The 22971-nt window shown below is 40.1% G+C and overlaps 1 protein-coding gene across 1 annotated transcript in view; it reads right to left on the reverse strand.

Moving 5' to 3' along the window:
• Positions 1–6835: 6835 nt before the first annotated feature.
• Positions 6836–22971, reverse strand: part of arl5a (ADP-ribosylation factor-like 5A) — a 60672-nt gene continuing 44536 nt past the window's right edge. The window contains exons 3-6 of the mRNA XM_038790021.1: positions 22233–22380; positions 15572–15655; positions 9152–9303; positions 6836–8831 (exon numbers count right to left, since the gene is read on the reverse strand). Coding sequence (XP_038645949.1) covers positions 8783–8831; positions 9152–9303; positions 15572–15655; positions 22233–22380 — 433 coding nt within the window. The 3' untranslated portion in view covers positions 6836–8782. The remainder of the gene's footprint in view (positions 8832–9151; positions 9304–15571; positions 15656–22232; positions 22381–22971) is intronic.

Consider the following 22971-nt stretch of genomic DNA (forward strand, 5'->3'; position numbering starts at 1 on the left):
TAAGATGGTGCACTTACAAGCACCCACAGAATTCAGTGCCCTTACATGAGAACTAAAGACAACAGGAATTACACAAATCAAAAGTTTTTGCAGGCAGTGTCATCAATCAAAGGCACAATACTGGATGATTATGTGGAATGCTAATGAGCAATTAATCACAAATCATCTGGAGCTCTTAGAGCTAGGATTTTGACAGTGCACAATGCAAACAGCAGCTAGAAGGAAGCTGCTTAAATTTAGCTGACTCGCTGATCAGCCCAACTGCTCAGCCTACATACTTTCTGCCCTTCATTAAAATAGAGAAGAGCTCCACCACCATTCTGACCTTAAACTATTTTTGTCTCAGTTCCACTTTTTGATTGCTGGCTTATGGCATCTGTTAGAAAGTGTGCATGTCTGACGGCTGAATTGGATTTAGCTACAATGCCCCCTACTGGCTCTTAGATTGTTGGCATTCTTGCCACAAAGTCAACTGCATTGTTGTCACGTCCCATAGGGAAAATGCCCCTCATAAAACACAAAAAATACTTGTGGATAGGAAAGTGAATAGAATTAGATAAACATCGCTAATAGCTTATTTATTTGAAAACAAAACCTTGCTATTTCCCCCTCAAATTTCAAAAGCATTCTGCTCCATTCAAATGAGTCAGAAGCAATGTCCCGTGTGTTTTTCATGCGCAAATAAGACTCATTTGCTGCATTCTTACATTGGTTCACTTTATTTACAATTTTTGTTTGCTAGTACAAACTTCCATCTGCTTTAGAGCAAAGTTCAACAACTTGTGCCAGAAGTTAAATAAAAATTTTGCCCGTTACAGCTTTAACACTGATGCAGGAGCAGAGGGGCAGACAAAAGCAAATGGGATGCAGTTGGTAATCTTAAATGAGAAACAGATCATCCAAGTAATCAAAACAAGTAACAGTAAGGACTCGTGCTCCAACACTAGAAGCAGCTTTTATTCCCCCATTTTGTTGAATTCCCATGAGGGGTATGTCTTGGTGAAGCACTTATACAACATATAACTGTAGCATCAAATAGCCAGTCCTCCAGGCACAAGATTTGGGAGGACTAAATTGTTTTTTAAAAAAAGATGCACCACAACCAGAGAAAACTGAAAGCTGGCGAAGTTACTGCACCAAAGTTACATTACAAACTGTCCCTGACAATTTCTTTACCCCAAAATAAGCAATGTTCAATAAAGCACAGGAGATACATGGGAGAGACAATTAAAAAAATAAAATCTTTGCAACACCGAAAGCTTTTCGGCTACATAATTAGACACATGGAACCCTTGCATCATACATGTACACAACATTATTCGAAAAGGGCATTTCTGATCATCCACAGAAAATTGTTTAAACTTCTAAATGATGGTATCACAAACCTCATCAATCAATGGATTGGATAGAAAGAATTTATAAAAAACGAAATACTGGCATATAAAAACTGCACCTGATCTTCAGATTCAGATGACCCCCAGAACCACATGTAACCCAGGTGTTTTGTAGAAGCAATAGGCAGCAAATTGCTTTGATCTTTCTAACACATGCCCAGGTAACTGCTATTCTATAATTAAAAACAGAAAATGCTGCAAATACTCAGCAGGTCAGACAGTATCTGCGGAAAGGGGAAGACATGACGTTTCAGGTCGCTGGTCCGTCCTCAGAATCTATATCCGTGCTGCCACATCAAGCACTGTAAATGAAGCACGTCATAAACACAGTTTCTGCAGTATTGGCTATCATTGGAACTTAACCTAACTGTAAGTTGGATTTATCTTTTGTTTTATCCAAGCTGGTCTTAAAATATGAATATGCACAATAGGTCTACAAGATTGAGGGGCATGGATAGAGTGGATGGACAAGCACTATTTCCATGAGGAAAGAGTCACTAGGGGTATAGGTTTATGGTCTGTGGGGCAAAGTTTAGAGATGTGCGAGGCAGGCTTTTTTACACAGCGGGTGGGGAGTGCATAGAACACGTTGGCAGGTGAGTTTGTAGAAGCAAATACATTAACAGCATTCAAAAGGCACCTCGACAAATACATGCTGTATTGTTCTTTGCATGTGGTAGGGATGGCGAAAGAAAGGAAGATAAAACAGAGTTGGCAACTGGCTCAACCTCTTGTGACCGTTTTTAAACACATGCAATGTGGGCTCGTTATTCCACTTTGTAAAGTGTGCTTGATATGTCACGCCATTCCAAGGAGATAATTTTTTTTTTAATGCACAAAATTCACCAGCTTCAGTTGCCTTAAGTTGACAGTCGAGGCCGAAAATCTCAAATCATTTAAAAGGTCGCTGTAACCTGCAAGGCTACAGACCAGGTGCTGGAAAATGGAATTAACGTGAGCGGCTAGTTTCTATTTTCTCTTTTTTGGCCAGCACAGGCATGTTGGACTGAATGGTCTCTTTCTGCACCACAACATTCTGTGTTTCTATGGTCCAAACATCAAGCTCAGGTGGATGAAGCTAACTTGAGGCTAAAAATTGCAGGTGCATAAAGCAAAGTGCAAATGCAATTGATGCACTTCATGATGCAAAGGAAAATGCATGCCAATTCCAAATTGAATTTGAGATTAATTCTGAAAATAAAAAATTGATAAACACTTCTGCACATCTTCCAAATTAACTTTCAAAGTAGCTACCAAGTTATTTGTCCATTCAGATAAGCCCACAATACAACGTCCTATGTTCCTGAAATGCCAGTTGTTTCAATGTGAAAACTCTATCTACGTTCACTATATTAATATTGAGCAGAATCAACATGTCAGATATTAGTTTATTCTATAATTTTCCAAATACATCTTCACACCCGTTTCAATTGAGTTGCCCGAGTCATAGATAGGTTCCATATTCTCACCAGGACTTGAGGACATTTCAGTGAAATACTGAATGAGTGCTGCATTGTCAGAAGTACCACCTTTCAGAAGAAACACATCTATTGAAGCCACATCTAGTTCCAAAACATCCGAGTTGCTTTTGGTCGAGGTCAGCTGAATCCAGGGATCATATCGGGTGATCCAATGAACATATCTAGTGATCCAATGACAAAATGCAGGTAAATCCTGACCAACATTTCTACCTCAACAAACAGTCACCGCATATAGTCCCAACGCCCATACCCCTGACCGTCACCAAAAATAGTAACCATTTGCTTCGTACAAATCTGCTTGTTGTAAGTGACATTTTGAAAATTAAGCAAGCTGGGGCGGCTGGGGAAGATGATAAATCACAACGGAATCTAATATTTCTTTAGCTCATTTAAAAAAGGTGATTTGCACGACTTGATTAAATCTGTTTTTGTTCACACATCAAAATATTGCCTATTCGATGATGGTGGTTCCGGACATTTTTTAACGGCTTCAGGTTCTAAACTCTGCAAGTATCTGAGCTGAAAACCCAAGCTATCTAGACTTGCAGGAAAATGTTACCAGCAACCCAAATCAAGAATAACGGCCCTTTGCTTAATTAAGATCTGGCTACAGTCTACATCCAAGGTTTTTCAAACTCAGGGTAGTGACCAATAATTGGTTGTGGTGCTTCAGATTGCGGGAGAAGCGCCCAACGGTCGCGGCCGGCTTTTAGGTTGGGATGCCGCCCGCACCTGCCAGCAACCACAGCATTTTGCCTTGCTCCATCTGATGGGCGCCCAGATTACCCAATGGGTGACCAGTTTTCCCAACGTCACATCTGATGTCCCATTGATCAACATGATGAGGCGGGATCACGATGCTGGCAGTTAGCACCAGTTCACTGGCTTCCACAAGTACTTCAATGTCTACACCAACACAGGGAGGAGGAAGCATGTGATAGCTACATAAACAGGAATTGCAGCTATTTGTTTGTTCTTCAAACTGAGGTCCAAGGAAAAGGCACCAGCAGTAATCACAGTGAAAAAATGACTTGTGGTTCTCCACTGGGACAGAGCAAGTGGTATTTAAGGACCAGCATGTGAAATCGGTGCGAATATTTGAAATCTCTGCAATCGTGTCACTATAATTATGTATTGTAAGATTACAAATCAAACTCATGGCACAGGGCAGCAAGGCGGCGCAGTGGTTAGCACTGCTTCCTACGGCACTGAGGACCCGGGTCACTGTTTGTGTGGTTTGCACATTCTCACCGTTTCGGCGTGGCTCCCCCCCCCCCCCCCCCCCCCCCCCCCCCACCCACAACCCAAAGATGTGCAAATTAGGTGGATTGGCCACACTAAATTGCCCTTTAATTGGAAATAAAATTGGGTACTCTAAATTTATTTTTAAAAATTCATGGGATGCCATGTTATTTTTTTAAAGAAGAATGCCGTCCGCATGCATACCCCTTCAGGCAAATCCGGCAGTGCATAGGCCCGGTGCCCAGCGTGGCAGACTGTCACTTTCTGATGTCAGCACTGTCCCCATACCGTCTCTTCCCGATGTCAGCGTGTTGTCCCAGGACCAAATTTATTTTTAAAAACAGCAGAGTGTTCCCACCAGAAGTGGCCGCAGAGAACAGGTCACACACTCGGCAAGTGCACTAACGTCACGCGATCAGTGCTTTGGCCGCCAAATCACGGAGGAGAGGTTCCTCCATTTTGTAGCTGCCAGAGCAACAGGAGTATGTGAAGAACTGAAGGTGGATCAATCTGCAACAAGGAAGAGAGGGCCAGAAACACAAACAAGCCAGGATCACACAACTGAATCTGCTGGAGAGGGCTTCTCAGGAAAGTCCACGGCAGGACAAAGCAGTGCTGGTGTGAGCTCCAGGGTCTCTGATAAACAATCCATGACGAAGAAACTGACATTTGGAACACAGCAGTATAAAGATGATTTGTTTGAGGTCTGGCTTTATTAATTGTGTCAAAGCAAATCAGGATGCAAAGCCCTTCTAGGTTACCTGCAGGGAAGTACTGACCTGACAAATAAAAGTTTAAAACCCTCGGAACTTCAAAGGCATTTGAAGACTAAGCATGGCGAGTTTGAGGACAAACCTCTTGATTTTCTTCAAAGGATGCAGTGACAACTTAAATCATCAGCTGAAGCCCTTAGCAGAAATGTAACATTGAATGACAAAGCAAGTGAGGTCGTGAGGACCAAGCAGGCTCGCATTTCACTTTAAAGATAAGCAAAACAAGTCAGTTGCAAAGTTTGGGCAGTGTGGGTCGCGAAAGTCGGCCGGCATGGGTTGCCAAGGTCTGTCGGTTGGTAAAAATGGGTCTTGGGCAAAAAAGTTTGAAAGACTAGTCTAGATTTAACTTAGATCTGACATGAATCACTGCTTTGTCAACTAGATATATCAGTAAAGCATGATTTGTTTAAGTGATACGACATTAAATAGCTTATACAATGCAAGGCATTTTATTGTAATCTTGCATATGGAATGTCTTTCTAATCTATTTAACATTATTACTGATTTCGCAGAAAATAATTTCAATGAAATAGAACCACCTTTCTGCGAATGCTGCATTATTCAAAGCCCTTCATGATCTTTACAGGGGTGTTTGACATTTGTTGAAAGTATTCTCAAAATGCAGTGCACATACATAAGGGAACAAACCTTCTCTAATTTGTATACATGACTCAGTTGGTGGCACACCAAGTCAGAAGTTTAAACCATTTGAAATTCCTACATCTTACATTATCTCAATCCAAGATAAACAAACATTTTTAAAAAATATTTAAAAATAGAGTGACAGCATCAAATTGTAAATTACAGATCTCATATCACCCTCAGTTGGGTGAGGATTCGGGAGAATTTTCCCAGAGGGTAATGAGGATGTGGAACACAGGAATGGTTGAATAGTAAAGACAGTGGTTTACACTATAGATGGAGTTAAGGGGAGGCTCGATAAGCATGCACGGACTCGAAATGCCAAATGGCCTCCATCTTTCCTGAAACCATTCTGATTCTATAACCGTCAAGTGAAAATGTGAAATCAAGATATTATTTTTTTTTTAAAGTACTCAATAAGGAGGTTTTAACCGAGTATTTCACTATGAGGCACAACATAAATAAACAAGCCCAAAATGAAATACTTCAACAGTACCTCAAATACGTATTTGCTTTCTGAGAGAGACGTTGTGGGAAAAGGATATCTATTTTCAAACATTTGAACTTCTACAGAAAATGTGTCAATATCCTCCAGACTGTCAAACCTCAAACTACAAATCCTCCAACAAAAAGAATCAGTGTGTTGACAAACATGGTGAACGTATCAGATAGAGCTGGCACGGTTCCAGCAGAAGGCTGAGATCTGAATAAACTTGATATTTTGATCGCTTTCCAAAGTAAAACAGAGCACCATATAAACACGTCTCCAGCCTCGACAGCACGAGAAACAAGATCAGTTGGTAATTTCTGTTGCTCGGTTGATCAAACAACATGGAATCTGGCTTGTCTGTAATTTTAAAATCAATCAAGAAACAGTGAACATTTTATGAAATTAAAATGTGAAAAAAAAGTTCCAGAATCTCAATACAACACATTCAGTTTGCAAATTTGTCCGGAGGCCACCAAGATTAGATCGGAGCTCTTCATAAGCCTCATGACCGTGAACGCTAACTGATTCAATAATGTCCATTAGGAAAGGGAGCCTGCCACGCCAACCCAGTCTGGTCTACACACATCAAAGGCTGTCTCCAGCTCCAGCTTGGTTACTGAATATTGCCTCGCCAGCATTGCCCACCATTCAAGACCAAAAAAAAATCAAACTAAATCGCAGTGAACATTTTTGTGAACTGAATTAATTCTAATTATTGCCAAAATACAGATATCCAATGTGTAATATTAGCTTATTTTTTCACGCCATTGGTGCACTACCTCTTTACTGTTACATAAAACAAATTATAGCATATTGGGTGAGTGAAGTCCAGTTTTACTCATGACATAGGTTTCTTTTATGGATTCAAATTTACAATATACATAATTGATTTCATGAACTGTATTGCAGCAAAAAATTTAAAAGTCAGTTTCATTTGAATTGGAATCATTATTTCGTAAACCATTAATCAGTAATGATCAAAGAAATTGATCATTTTACATTTAGTGTCTTCATACCGATCTAGGACATTTTGCATCAAATGAAATATGGACTAAACACTTGAGGGGAAGAATAAATAAACCTTTAATCCAACCATTTACTTAAAAAAATGTGGTTGGTGCTCTTTCCATATTCATTTTTCTTCTGGTGCTAAAACCTGAAGATTTGCACAAGTTTCTTTTAAAATAATGTAGTAAATATGCAACCATGTAAGGTGGGTGCTTGTTACAGATCAGCTTCTTGGAGGTTCTTCACAGAAAGAAACATAAATGTACTGTATCAATGAGGAGAGCCACCACATATATATATATATATATATCAGAATTGACATTTTTCATTTGAAGTTTAATGCAAGTTCTTCTATTCAATAACTATGCATCACAGTATTCCCAATGAAGCCAAAATTCTGGGTTGAGTTGATTCCCTTCCCACTTTCTGACTTCGCCTATCAAAGATTTTGGACTTTAGGGTCTCAGGCTTCGGTACAGAATAAAGCCTGACACAAGCTTCTGTCCATATTGTCCACAAGTCCCAATTTCTAATGGCAGTGAACTTTAGGTTTGATATAACACACTGTTGGTTGATACTAGTCTGACATGGCAAAATTATAACTGATTAATTTTGACTTGTATTATCTCCACACTAATCCCAGTTAACTTGGTACTGTAATATTGCAAAGTAATTTTTAAAATCACAGTATAAACAACTTTTGTTGGGGATTCAAATAATGCTGTATGAAGACATACTAAAACATTACTCTCATTTTGCTCATGTTTGCAATGTAGTTATAGCCCAAATCTTCAAAATAGGTTCAAAGCCGATCACCAAAAAGTTTGAATTAAATATTTTAAAAGTTGAATTTTTAGTGAAATTACAGCAGAATGAGATCACGAAGTCAGCAGTGCATCTTTGAACTTTGCTGGATCAATCAAATTCTCACTGTGCTAAACTGTCAAACATTCAGAGTGGGGAAGCTCTGCAATTACTTAAAAACTTTCCAAATGGTGCATGAATTTACTCATGATATAACTCATGAAATAATTTGTGGAGAAATAGTGTTAAAGTAAAGAAACAATTTAAAATACTTGTACTCCCACCTCCCAGCACAAAGTTGGTGATATTTTCAGTGGCTTCAGTATAAATCTGCCTAATATCATGCAACTCACTCCCAAAAGCATTCCTTTGTAAATTACAGAAAATTATATAAAACATTTTGCCTGTTGTTCACTCTAAAATCAAAGAACAATGGCTATAATATTCGAATTTCTTCATAGCACAGCAATGTCAGCCAAAACCAGATCATAACAGCAACAGGTAGCTCAACCAGAACTTGGGATTTTCAGCCATGAACAGCATAAGTGTTCCATTGAGTTCATAGCTTCTTTTATTTAACAGAGAAAGTGGCAAGCAATTCATATGATAATGTTGGAATACAAATCAACTTCCCCCTCCGAATACTTACCAAATACTATAAAATTCTACCCTGAGCAGAATGTGCTGGTTCCAAACAAAACCGTCAATTAATCACAGCCATCTTTAAAAGAAAAGCTACAAATGATCAATTGAATTTGGAGTCTTGAACTCAATCTTGATCCTTAAGGAAAGTCTTTCCAAACTTGTACTTGAAGCAAGTGTGAAGGTCGTAAACTTTATTCAGTCCGAAAAATAAATACCAATAAATCCAGCAAGCATGGAGCTGTTACCGCTGGAAGAGATATATAGTTTAGATATTAATGGTCCGTGCATCCTGATCCATGGAGGTCATCTGACCTTAAGCCTTGACGTCATCCATTCTAATCCCTGACATAACCTGCAAAGGCAGACAGAGCACTTATTACAAATACTGTTCAATATCATGCATATTTACATACAAATAAATTCTAAGAGGTCAGTCTCACACACACAACTTTGAACAAAAAGGCAATCTAGGGCAAAGGTAGCAGTAATACATTCCTTTCTGCAACACCTATAGCTCCTTAACAAGCACAACAAAGTGAGGAGAAATAATGACTTTAAAGCAGTGGTGAGCATTACTAAAACAAATGTCCAACTCCAGACTGCCAAATTGATTTATCTCATTATATATGTCCAAATAAAACAACCCTAAATGGTAAAATTCTAATCACTCACCCTTCTCCCGTCAGAGCACAGCAAGCTTGAATATGCCATTGATGATCTTTAATCGAGGTCAATTTAAGGTATTGAGAGATTTCAGCTACAGTCATGCATTCTTTAACATCTTGTTTGTTGGCAAAGATTAGCAGTCCGGCTTTCTTCAGATCCTGAATTGTAAAATACAGAATATTGTTATTGCTCTGGGAAAACAGTATCTATTTTATTTCTTCACATGGACTGGATTTTAAAACTTCAATTTTAATAAGACTTTTAAAACTCTGAAGCAAAATTCCTCAAAACTTTGGGCCAGGAAATGCTTATCACACGAAAATCAATTTTGGAGAAATAGCAGCGGTTCACTGATGAGCAGTTTAAAGGTGTCAGCATGGTGTAAAGGAGGAAAGAATAGAATTTCATTCTCTATAGGCGCTTGTATAATACTGATCATACAACGTCTGTTCACGTGCAAAAAATTGCAGATGTAAGATGGCCATAAAATATTTGTTAACTAGGATCAGTCTCAAAGCGAACACTTTTGCCCCAATATCAGGTCCAAGTCATATTAAATACCAAATAATGGCCAAATGTTTTGTCTCATCCATAAGAAATGTAAAAGACTGAAAGGCGATTGAGCTTTGTCAGTATGACTTCTATAGTAAAAGATGTCAACTACTGACTACTGCTAAAATATTCCAACTGCAACACAGCTCAGATTTTGCACAGTATACGCAAGATTTTGAGGATAACCATTTTCAAATTTTGCATGGAATATGTTTAATAGCTGTGGGGAGTCTATTATGCTTATAACATATGTCTGCAAGATGGTTCTCTGCATGTTCATCGAAGTAAACATGCAGTGTCCCACTTCATGTAAAAAGTATTGCAATATGCCAAAGATTCACTAGATTAAATAACCAAGAGGACTTGTAAGGGATATCCAAGCACTTTGAAATGCAGCCAGATTTTAACATAACAGAGATTAACATAAAATACACTGTGAATGTATATAAAAACTTGAGGTCACATCTGGAATCTGGTAGATAGTTTTATGCTCTGCACTATAGGAAGGGTGTTGAAGCAAAAGTGAGGGCACAGCACAAGTTTACTTGGATACTGCTGGGCATGCAGAAATACAAAAGAAAAACTGGGGTTCGTCTAAGAACAGACGGGATAATGGGATCAGAGGAAGGAGTGAATAAAATTATGAAAGGACAGGCGAATGAGTAGACAGAAGCAGACATTTCCAGTGACTGATGATTCTAAAACAAGGAATACACAGAAGATTTATGACAGAGGAGATTTTTTTAAAAAACACAGGGCTGCTAGGCTGTGGAATGCACAATCTGAGTTAGCATTTGAAACAGAGACCCGGCAACATTTAAGAATAGACGAGGTAGGTGGTTTAAGCAAAGAGGAATAAAGGACAGACAGGGGGGGGTGAGAATGACAGCTCATATGGAGGTTGAACAGCAACACAAACTATTCAGGCCAAAGAGCCCGTCTCCGTGGTAATTCTAAGTAGGTTAACATGACAACCATTTTCCATGCATCAAGGCCCACCAGAACAGCAAAGTGCTTAATGAAGCGTTTCACTACTCTTCATTAAAGGGAGGGATGATCATTGTTACAGCGGAAGGTACCGACCGTGATGCTCCACAAACATTGCGAACAAACCAGGTCAGTAATCTCTACACAGCCTTGCTTCATGTCTGTGATCCAAAAGAGCGAACTTCTGAAAAAGCAGCACTTCTCCTTATGCACTCAAAATGCTCGGATAATTTATGTGCTCAATACCACAATCTTATGACTCAGAAGTAAGAATGTTGTCAACTCAGCCAAGCTGACAGCAAATAGCCTTTGAGCACTGCATTCAATTCAAACAGAAGTAAAATCCATCAAAGACTGAGTGCTGCTTTTATGAGTCAGGAAAACAGCTGCAGGCAGTTGTTAGGATTTTTGACTTTCAAACAATTGTACTAAATAAAATCAGGCTTCACTGAGTCAACAAAGATCTGAATCAACAAAGATGAGCTATGCCAATAACAATCAGATCAACAAGCAGTGGGCCCAAGGCATTCTTCTGAAATTCAGAGATAAAAATCAGCTTCATTCCCCTTACTGATGAAAATCCCAATTTTTTTCGTCAGAAGATTTTGAGGAACAATTGGCCCAGTACTTATTTCAACCAAACCTTTCTCCCATTTTGAACAACCCCGACCAAAACAGAAATTTTAAAACATTCAGGTTCGTGACCTAGAAATCTTGTTTTCAGAAGAATGATGCTTTGCTTGCCATGTGGTTCACAATGACTTAAAAATAAAAATTGATCATTTTTGATCTTTTGAGGTTCAATTCTTTACGATTATCTCAAACTGTTTATGCATGCATAAATTTAAAAATGAGCAGAGATTCAGTCAAAATTAAAGACCAGCAGAAACTCCGTTGACATAATGTCCATTAATTTCCATCACAGTTCTGGTGAAATGATGGTGGCAGAGTGGGAGGAGATGAGAAAACCCCTGGCGCCTATATCACAGCTTACTAATCTTTAAAATGTCACAGAGGCACATGTATTTGCAGGATTTATTCAACCAGATATGATATATATTTGAAGGTCATGCAGAGAGGGCAGGAAGGTGGAGATGAGATCAGCCATGATCATACTGAATGGCGGAACAGGTTTGAGGAGCTGAATTGCCCACTCCTGTTCATAGTTCTTAGAATAGATGTGCGAGGCAAGTTTCTTTACACAGAGGGTAGTAAATATATGGAACGCGCTGACTGGGGAAGTGGTGGGAGCGGGTACGATAGCGGTATTTAAGGGGCATCTAGACAAATATATGAATAGGGTGGGAATGGAAGGATAGACTCTGTAAATGCAGACGGTTTTAGTTTAGGCAGGTACCATTGTTGGTGCAGGCCTGGAGGGCAGAAGGGCCTGTTTCTGTGCTGTATTGTTCTTTGAATGCAACACATTAAAGAGAGCTGAGGTGTCATGCAGTCAAATTAATAAAATCTGTGCAAGGATGCAGTTTCACTCTAAAATGTGCAGGGACCAAATAATAAAAACAAGTAACTCAACACTAAGTGCTTATCACAAATGTCAAATAGGGCTCAAAACAGCATCAGGCTCCTTCCTTCCTGAATTTTCCATTCTTCGACCCACTCATCCCTCCCTCAGAACAAAACTGTAGACCAAGCCTTATTTGTGACTTTGAACCTTCAAGAGAATATATTAAAACGTAACACTATTTATAAGTGTTAAAATTAGACTTATTTGATGCCAACTCCTATTTAAGACCAGAGTGAGCTCACTGCATATTTTAGGATCCAGATAATCTAGATCACTACACAGCAAAACATTATGTACACTTCAATCACAATTAGTAATTTTAACATTTAGTATTTCGCTTCATCTATTAGTCGTAATGTTTTATAATAATTGCTCCTCCTGGCAAAATAATTGAATTACCCGATGATTTGACTTAAGCAACACTGGAACTCCGTATTTTTAAAAAATGAATAATAATTTGAAATAATCAGTATCGTCAGCTAAAAACATTAACAGGAGTGAAGAGCTTGCAGATACAATTCCAGCTTCAGGATTTCATAGAATCATACAGCCCATCGAGTCTGCACCGGCCCTTGGAAAGCGCACTCTACACAAGCCCATACCTCCGCCCCATCCCCATAACCCCACCTAAACTTTTCGGACACTAACGGCAATTTAACATGGCCAATCAACCTAACATGCACATCTTTGGACTATGGGAGGAAACCAGAGCACCCGGAGGAAACCCACACAGACACGGGGAGGATGTGCAGACTCCGCACAGCCAGTGACCCAAGCCGGGAATCGAACCTGGGACCCTGGACCGGTGAAGCAACTGTGCTAACCACTGTGCTACCGTGCTGCCCATTGTCAAAACAAAACAGTGATAACTCATCTTGAGTGCTCATCATTTGAGTACCGAACATACATAATCTTGGTTGTTCTGAACGTACTTGGGGAATGCTGCATTGTTGAAGGTGAAATCCTTCAAAATGAGAGATTAGTCAGAGTTGGCCAGATGAATGTAAAAAAAAAAGTCCAATAGCACAACTTCACAATGAATTGTTAGCTTTCCTAGAACCCTGGCAAACATTCCTTTCTCAATTGGTCATTCATCTCAAATGCTCTTTGTGAAATCTTGCTATGTAAAAATTGAAAACTGTGTTTACCTATATAACCGTGACGAAATAACCAATATAACTCACTGTATATGAAGCACCTTGGGACACACTGAGGAAGTAATACAAAGTAGTATAGTGGTTAGTACTATGGCTTCACATATGGGTCCCAGGTTCGATTCACAACTTGGGCCACTTTTCTGTGCAGAATCTGCACGTTCTCCCCGTTTCTGCGTGGGTTTCCTCCAGGTGCTCCAGTTTCCTCCCACAAGTCCTGAAAGGCGTGCTATTAGGTAATTTGGACATTCTGAATTTTCCCTCAGTGTACCCGAAACGGCACCAGAATATGGCAACTAGGGGCTTTTCACAGTAACTTCATTGCAGTGTTAATGAAAACCTACTTGTGACAATAAAGATTATTATATTTATTATTTATAAAGTAAAATCTGGAAGAACTTGCTGTTCATAACCACTGTAAAGATAATCAATTAAGTAAAATAAACTGCAACTTTGAAGTAAGTTCATTTGCTGCATTATCCATTTTATTAAATAATTAGGTGATCCCCAACATTGCCCCCAAAAACTTTTTTGATCTGTAGTCCTGCACTGCAGTAGGAATCACTTTTTTATAGTTTGGTCAAAATACATTGCTTATTTGGGATGGCCACTCCACAAAGAAAATTGTCTGCTCCTTCTGACCAATATTATCATTTCTATTCTAACACGGAACATACTTTCAACGGGATAATCAGAAAAGTATCCCTTTTATGCAATCTCAGTTTTTGCACTGATGACATCTTATCTTTGGTAATTATCATTTCGACTTACACTCCCTGTCTCTGAACTCTCATCAAACAATTCTTTCCTGCTCTTCACACTGACCACCTCTTCTTTCTGCCATCTTATCCCACATATGAAGAAGCAAGTTTTATTATTCTTATGAGAAACAATGATGCTTTTACAGTCTGTAATGTAGCGAGATCTCAGAGTGCTACCATACGTCTATTCCCCATCTATATCCTGCTCGGCTTATCCATCCTCACCATCACATTCCACCCAAACCCATTTTAAAATGTCTTTGTCGACTTCTCCCCCTCACCGGTCTGACACTCATGGCGAACACCTCCACCACCCAATCTCTTCAGAACTGCCCTTCTGGAGTTCTTGACTGGATGGAAACCCAGTCTTGAAAATGGACTTCAAGCATGAAATTAGCCAAGATTCTCTCTTGCGAGTAAAAGTGAAACGACAACCCGAAGACATTCGTAAATGTGCATAGAATATCCAATGTGGCAGGTGACCTTGTTTGGGCCAAAAATAAAATTGTAAATTGCAAAGCAGTTGGGATGAAAGCTAAGTAGTTTGAGTAACTTGATCAGCTTCTGTCAGTTCATGGCTGGTAGCTCTGGGGGGAAATACTGAGTAATTTGCTTGCTGTCCTGTGCTACTTATTAATTTTTCACTGCTACTTATAAACTGATTCAAGCTGCCTTGGATTCATTTGCATTTGGTCAATTAGATATTTCATAATTTAACGGCAAGGCCTCATTTCAACCACTCAAATTTTGCATGTGTGACATTCAGCGTGAGAAACTGAGGGCACGTTCTGAAATAACACTTTCTGGCGTGACACAATGGATGCCTGCTGAGTGCAAGAATTAGAGATAGATGACTACAAATCTATTTTTAAAATTTTGGACAACATTTAAAAGGGAACAGGAAAAAAATGCTCTGGTAGAATAAAACAAAAATATTAAATTTTCCATCTAAGTTTTAAATTCGGGCAAATTTCATTCAAGAAAAAAAATCACTTTAGACCTCCTTGATGAAGACGGTATTACTGACACAGAGTAAAAGATATTTATGAAATCCATTCGAATTATGTCCTTCATGCCCAAATGTGGATCTGTTCCAAACCTTGCTGCTTTCAGAGAAAAAAACAAATCCGTCACTCAGTAATTACGTGACGATCGAATGATGTAAATACATTTTAGTATTTGCATCCTTTAATTTTTAAAAATGTCCATTTTATTTAGTGGGATTAAAACTATGCATCAATTATGTATCAACTGTTTTTAGCATAGATGCATAGAATTAGCAATCCTAAAAATATTCCTTAGTACATCTTTGTACAAGAGCAAGTCGATATGATAGGGGGGTAAAGGCTAATTTACCAATTTAATTGTTGTTCATTTTCAAGCAATCTGCAATTCAGAAGAAGCATAAAATATGTGAATAATCTGAACAGACAATCAAAACACTTACCTCATGTGCCAACATTTTGTAGAGCTCATCTCTGGTTATAGCTATCCTCTCCCTGTCCATACTGTCTACAACCACGATCACAAACTGAAACACACACATTAAAAGCTAAAATGGATGTAATGATGTTTGTTTAACAATATAATTACAGCTAGTTATAAAACCAATGGTGGACCCCAGTTTACGTCAGACTCTTAAAAGTATATGAATCTAGCAAGAGGTTTCTCATGTTCCCAAGGGCTGGCTAAGCCGGGTGGATGCAATGTTTAGTTGTCCAAATCAGTTTCAAAGTCGGCCAAATCAAGCAAGTGGGCTAATCCTCTGAAACTGATACATGAAGCATGAACCATATTGAAGTTCATGTCTCATTCGCATAGGATGGGTGAACTGTTAGCACCACTCACACATGCATTAACAACATGGGCAACCCTATTTTTCCTCTCTGGGGCTTAGCCAGTGGCTACATGTTAAAGGAAGAGTGTCATTAAAAATGGGACAGGAACTCAATTTTCTTGATCCAAGATGGGTCAGCCTCGTGTTTGGTCACTTTCCCACTCCGAGTTGAAATAGCCACCAATCTGTTAGGATGAAACATGATGGCGGTCTTGGACATTTTAGAGTAAGAATTTAAACAACCCGAAATGTGAGTTATTTATTCCCCACATCACTTGTTTGGGTACATAAGAACATAAGAACATAAGAACTAGGAGCAGGAGTAGGCCATCTGGCCCCTCGAGCCTGCTCCGCCATTCAATTAGATCATGGCTGATCTTTTGTGGACTCAGCTCCACTTTCTGGCCCGAACACCATAACCCTTAATCCCTTTATTCTTCAAAAAACTATCTATCTTTACCTTAAAAACATGTAATGAAGGAGCCTCAACTGCTTCACTGGGCAAGGAATTCCATAGATTCACAACCCTTTGGGTGAAGAAGTTCCTCCTAAACTCAGTCCTAAATCTACTTCCCCTTATTTTGAGGCTATGTCCCCTAGTTCTGCTGTCACCCGCCAGTGGAAACAACCTGCCCGCATCTATCCTATCTATTCCCTTCATAATTTTAAATGTTTCTATAAGATCCCCCCTCATCCTTCTAAATTCCAACGAGTACAGCCCCAGTCTACTCAACCTCTCCTCATAATCCAACCCCTTCAGCTCTGGGATTAACCTAGTGAATCTCCTCTGCACACCCTCCAGCGCCAGTACGCCCTTTCTCAAGTAAGGAGACCAAAACTGAACACAATACTCCAGGTGTGGCTGCACTAACACTTTATACAATTGCAACATAACCTCCCTAGTCTTAAACTCCATCCCTCTAGCAATGAAGGACAAAATTCCATTTGCCTTCTTAATCACCTGTTGCACTTGTAAACCAACCTTCTGTGACTCATGCACTAGCACACCCAAGTCTCTCTGCACAGCGGCATGGTTTAATATTTTATCGTTTAAATAATAGTCCCGTTTGCTGTTATTCCTACCAAAATGGATAACCTCACATTTGTCAACATTGTATTCCATCTGCCAGACCCGAGCCCATTCACTTAACCTATCCAAATCCCTCTGCAGACTTCCAGTATCCTCTGCACTTTTCGCTTTACCACTCATCTTAGTGTCATCTGCAAACTTGGACACATTGCCCTTGGTCCCCAACTCCAAATCATGTATGTAAATTGTGAACAATTGTGGGCCCAACACGGATCCCTGAGGGACACCACTAGCTACTGATTGCCAACCAGAGAAACACCCATTTATCCCAACTCTTTGCTTTCTATTAATTAACCAATCCTCTATCCATGCTACTACTTTACCCTTAATGCCATGCATCTTTATCTTATGCAGCAACCTTTTGTGTGGCACCTTGTCAAAGGCTTTCTGGAAATCCAGATATACCACATCCATCGGCTCCCCGTTATCTACTGCACTGGTAATGTCCTCAAAAAATTCCACTAAATTAGTTAGGCATGACCTGCCTTTTACAAACCCATGCTGCGTCTGCCCAATGGGACAATTTCTATCCAGATGCCTCGCAATTTCTTCCTTGATGATAGATTCCAGCATCTTCCCTACTACCGAAGTTAAGCTCACTGGCCTATAATTTCCTGCTTTCTGCCTACCTCCTTTTTTAAACAGTGGCGTCACGTTTGCTAATTTCCAATCCACCGGGACCACCCCAGAGTCTAGTGAATTTTGGTAAATTACCACTAGTGCATCTGCAATTTCCCTAGCCATCTCTTTTAGCACTCTGGGGTGCATTCCATCAGGGCCAGGAGACTTGTCTACCTTTAGCCCCATTAGCTTGCCCATCACTCCCTCCTTAGATAACAAGACTCTCAAGGTCCTCACCTGTCATAGCCTCATTTCTATCAGTCACTGGCATGTTATTTGTGTCTTCCACTGTGAAGACCGACCCAAAAAACCTGTTCAGTTCCTCAGCCATTTCCTCATCTCCCATTATTAAAACTCCCGTCTCATCCTCTAAAGGACCAATATTTACCTTAGCCACTCTTTTTTGTCTTATATATTTGTAAAAACTTTTACTGTCTGTTTTTATATTCTGAGCAAGTTTACTCTCATACTCTATCTTACTCTTCTTTATAGCTTTTTTAGTAGCTTTCTGTTGCCCCCTAAAGATTTCCCAGTCCTCTAATCTCCCAGTAATCTTTGCCACTTTATATGCTTTTTCCTTCAATTTGATACTCTCCCTTATTTCCTTAGATATCCACGGTTGATTTTCCCTCTTTCTTCCGTCCTTCCTTTTTGTTGGTACAAACCTTTGCTGAGCACTGTGAAAAATCGCTTGGAAGGTTCTCCACTGTTCCTCAACTGTTCCACCATAAAGTATTTGCTCCCAGTCTATCTTAGCTAGTTCTTCTCTCATCCCCTTGTAATCTCCTTTGTTTAAACACAAAACACTAGTATTTGATTTTACTTTCTCACCCTCCATCTGTATTTTAAATTCCACCATATTGTGATCGCTCCTTCCGAGAGGATCCCTAACTATGAGATCATGAATCAATCCTGTCTCATTACACAGGACAAGATCTAGGACCGCTTGTTCCCTCGTAGGTTCCATTACATACTGTTCTAGGAAACTATCGCGGATACATTCTATAAACTCCTCCTCAAGGCTGCCTTGACCGACCTGGTTAAACCAATCGACATGTAGATTAAAATCCCCCATGATAACTGCTGTACCATTTCTACATGCATCAGTTATTTCTTTGTTTATTGCCTGCCCCACCATAACATTACTATTTGGTGGCCTATAGACTACTCCTATCAGTGACTTTTTCGCCTTACTATTCCTGATTTCCACCCAAATGGATTCAACCTTATCCTCCATAGCACTGATGTCATCCCTTACTATTGCCCGGATGTCATCCTTAAATAACAGAGCAACACCACCTCCCTTACCATCCACTCTGTCCTTCCGAATAGTTTGATACCCTCGGATATTTAACTCCCAGTCGTGACTATCCTTTAACCATGTTTCAGTAATGGCCACTAAATCATAGTCATTTACGATGATTTGTGCCATCAACTCATTTACTTTATTCCCAATACTACGAGCATTCAGGTAAACGCTTATTTTGTTTTTTTTACCTCTGTTTTGAATCTTAACATCTCCAGGTTTATTCCTTTTGTTATTACTGGACCTATTCACTGTGCTCCCCTCAGTCACTGTACCTTGTACTGTCGCCCTTTTAGATTTCTGACTATGTCTTCCCTGCCTTGCACTTTTCCCCTTACTTCCTTTTACTTCTGTCCCTGTTTTACTACCTTCCAACTTCCTGCATTGGTTCCCATCCCCCTGCCACATTAGTTTAAACCCTCCCCAACAGCTCTAGAAAACACCCCCCCTAGGACATCGGTTCCAGTCCTGCCCAGGTGCAGACCGTCCGGTTTGTACTGGTCCCACCTCCCCCAGAACCGGTCCCAATGCCCCAGGAATTTGAATCCCTCCCTCTTGCACCATCTCTCGAGCCACGCATTCATCCTATCTATCCTGACATTCCTACTCTGACTAGCTCGTGGCACTGGTAGCAATCCTGAGATTACTACCTTTGAGGTCCTACTTTTTAGTTTAACTCCTAACTCCCTGAATTCCGCTTGTAGGACCTCATCCCGTTTTTTACCTATATCGTTGGTGCCTATGTGCACCACGACAGCTGGCTGTTCACCCTCCCCCCCCAGAATGTCCTGCAGCCGCTCCGAGACATCCTTGACCCTTGCACCAGGGAGGCAACATACCATCCTGGAGTCTCGATTGCGTCCACAGAACCGCCTGTCTATTCCCCTTACGATCGAGTCCCCTATCACTATAGCCCTGCCATTTTTCTTCCTGCCCTGCTGTGCAGCAGAGCCAGCCACGGTGCCATGAACCTGGCTGCTGCTGCCTTCCCCTGGTGAGCCATCTCCCTCAACAGTATCCAAAGCGGTATATCTGTTTTGCAGGGAGATGACCGCAGGGGACACCTGCACTGCCTTCCTACTCTTGCTCTTTCTTTTTCTGTCATGTCAATATTGGTGAGACGGATACAGCAATAAATAGCAAGGGTTTCAGATTCTTGGAAAATTGGTAGAAATGCTGGAGCTAAGGATGCCCTAGACATAGGATGGCTTCATGTGAATTAGATTGCTACTGATAATGGCATATCCTGCACAGGTGGCGATCTTGGAAAGGCTCGTCTCTGCGTTAGCTGGCACTGTAGCATAGTAGTTAGTACTGTTGCTTCACAGCTCCAGGGTCCCAGGTGCGATTCCCGGCTGGGTCACTGTCTGTGCGGAGTCGGCACGTTCTCTCCGTATCTGCATCGCTTTCCTCCGGGTGCTCCGGTTTCCTCCCGCAGTTCAAAGATGTGCGGGTGAGGTGGATTGGCCATGCTAAATTACCCTTAATACCCAAAACATGTTAAGTGGGGGTTACTGGGTTACAAGGATTGGGGAGATACGTGGGCTTCACAAGGGTGCTCTTTGTCAGTGCCGGTGCAGACTCGATGGGCCGAATGGCCTCCTTCTGCATTTATGACTCTATGATATTGGTGACCAAAGGGACGAATTCTTGATCTGCAGGATCTGAGGCATCCGGGGCACAGGAACTCCTAGTTTGCAGAAGGTTCGGAAATTATTACTAATGTCTTTTCAGAAAGGGTTAATAAGGCAAGTGGGGGACAAATTTTTATTTGACCCAGGGCCCAGATTCGGGCCTGGAGTCGAACCCGGGTCCTCAGCACCATAGGCAGCAGTGCTAACCACTTAACCACTGTGCCACCATGCTGCCCCCCGGGGGATAATTTAAGCCAATAAGGTAGAGAAAGGTTCACAGTGAACAGAAATAGGAAGAGGAAAAATAAACTGATAGAGGTAGTTAAAGCACAGAAAACTGATGTCAATGGTTCAGAGCAGGGGCTGATAGGTATTGGAATATACAGATTTGACCATATGTAGAAATTATAAAATAAACCACCAGGGAAAATGGATGTCTCTAGTTCTGTGCTAGATTATAGGAGTTTTGGAAATAATGTAGTTTTGTAAATAATGTAGGAGATCTCAAGATCCTTGCCTGGACAGGCAATGTTTGGTACTGCAGAGATCCAGTTCGATCTAGACCCTTCCATCAGGCAGAAGGTACAGAAGCCTGAAGACCCGCACGTCCAGACAAAGGAACAGCTTGATTGGTTTGGATTGGATTGGATTTGTTTATTGTCACGTGTACTGAGGTACAGTAATAAGTATTTTTCTGCAAGGAGCTCAACAGATCATTCAGTACATGGGAATAAAAGGGAATTAAACAAAATTCAAGAAAATACATAATAGAGAAAATACATAATAGCTTCTTCCCCACAGCTACAAGACTCCTCAACGACTCGCCCTCAGACTGATCTGTTCTCTAAGAACACTATTCACAACGCCCTATGCTGCTCTTGCTCATGTATTTGCTTTGTTTGGCCCCTTTTTCCGCACTGTAACCTCGATGTACCATTTGTCAATGATCTCTGTTGATTATTCTTTTTGTCTACTATGTGCGTACTGTGTACGTTCCCTCGGCCACAGAAAAATATTTTTCACTGTACTTCGGTACATGTGGACTGTGGGTGTGGACTTGTGCTTGAAAGAGTCACTGATTAGAATGGAGGTGGACCTATATGGCATCCACTTGAGGATAAGTCGAAGGAAAAAGCAGAAAAGGAACGTGGCTACATACACTAACTGTAGGCTACGAAGCCAGGAAGAGAAACAGACAAAGAAATTTGTACAAAATACGAGGTGCATATGTATAGGATCAGACTCTGTTGCTATGGGTTAAATTAACTATAGATACAAAACATGATTCCAGGTTCAACTTTAGATTACTGCACTGAATGGTAATCTGACATTAAATGATCACAGAAAATACAACAGGTCAGAATCATAACACTGGTAACAATCCAGTAGATTTTAAAGTTAGAGCCATTATAGAATAAAGGCTGAATATACTATAATATAATTTAGAACGTCATATTTTAAGGGGATAAGAGTGAAGCTCAGGATATTGGCACATTATTACAATTGAAAAGAATGAAAGAAAAATGTATTATCTATAGAAATGCTGAACATCTGAATATGGGAAAATTACACCCGTTTTGCCGGAGGGATTTTTGTAAAGAGCTTCAAGTTGAATCTTACCTCTGTATTGGTATAGTAGGTGTTCCATGATGAGCGGAGTGATTCCTGACCTCCAATATCCCACATCAGGAAATGTGTGTTATTCACCACTAGCTCTTCTACATTACTACCAATTGTAGGAGATGTGTGTACAACTTCATTCATGGAGCTGGAAAGAAAGAAGTAAAACCATAAGACATTTGATAAGATTTTTACAAGTCCCAGACTAATATGAGAATTTTGAAAAGAACGGAGTGATTTTAATTTTTAACCTATAACATGGCATAAAATTGACAGCTGTAAATCATAAATGTTATTACATCAGCAAGCTTTTAAGAACACAGCTCAGTGCGCTTGACATTAGCAACAGCACATACTAAAGCAGATTCTATTACAGCCTTATTATGAGGATGAGTATATTGATAGAAATGAGAACTTGCCACCATCAGTTAAGATCTATTGCAGTTTATTGCTATTAAGTTATTACAGCATTCCACTTTCACACTAATTTTTTATAATCCATTTGAAAATTCATTTTTTTCTCATTCCAAAGTAAAAAGTAACTGCCAGTTTGAGTTTACACCCAGGCAGATCAGTGATCCTAACTTGCAAATATTTCTGAGAGTCCTTCTGTCACCTTCCTCTGTGGTACAGGACTCTAGATGTTTGGAGATTTTGGAGGGTGGTAGGACCAGAAAGCACATTGGCAAAGCTAATCCACATGAAACTTTTCGTTAAAATAACTTGTACAATTAAGAAA

This window comes from Scyliorhinus canicula, chromosome 2 (genome assembly GCF_902713615.1).
Source record: "Scyliorhinus canicula chromosome 2, sScyCan1.1, whole genome shotgun sequence".
Classification (NCBI taxonomy): Eukaryota; Metazoa; Chordata; class Chondrichthyes; order Carcharhiniformes; family Scyliorhinidae; genus Scyliorhinus; species Scyliorhinus canicula.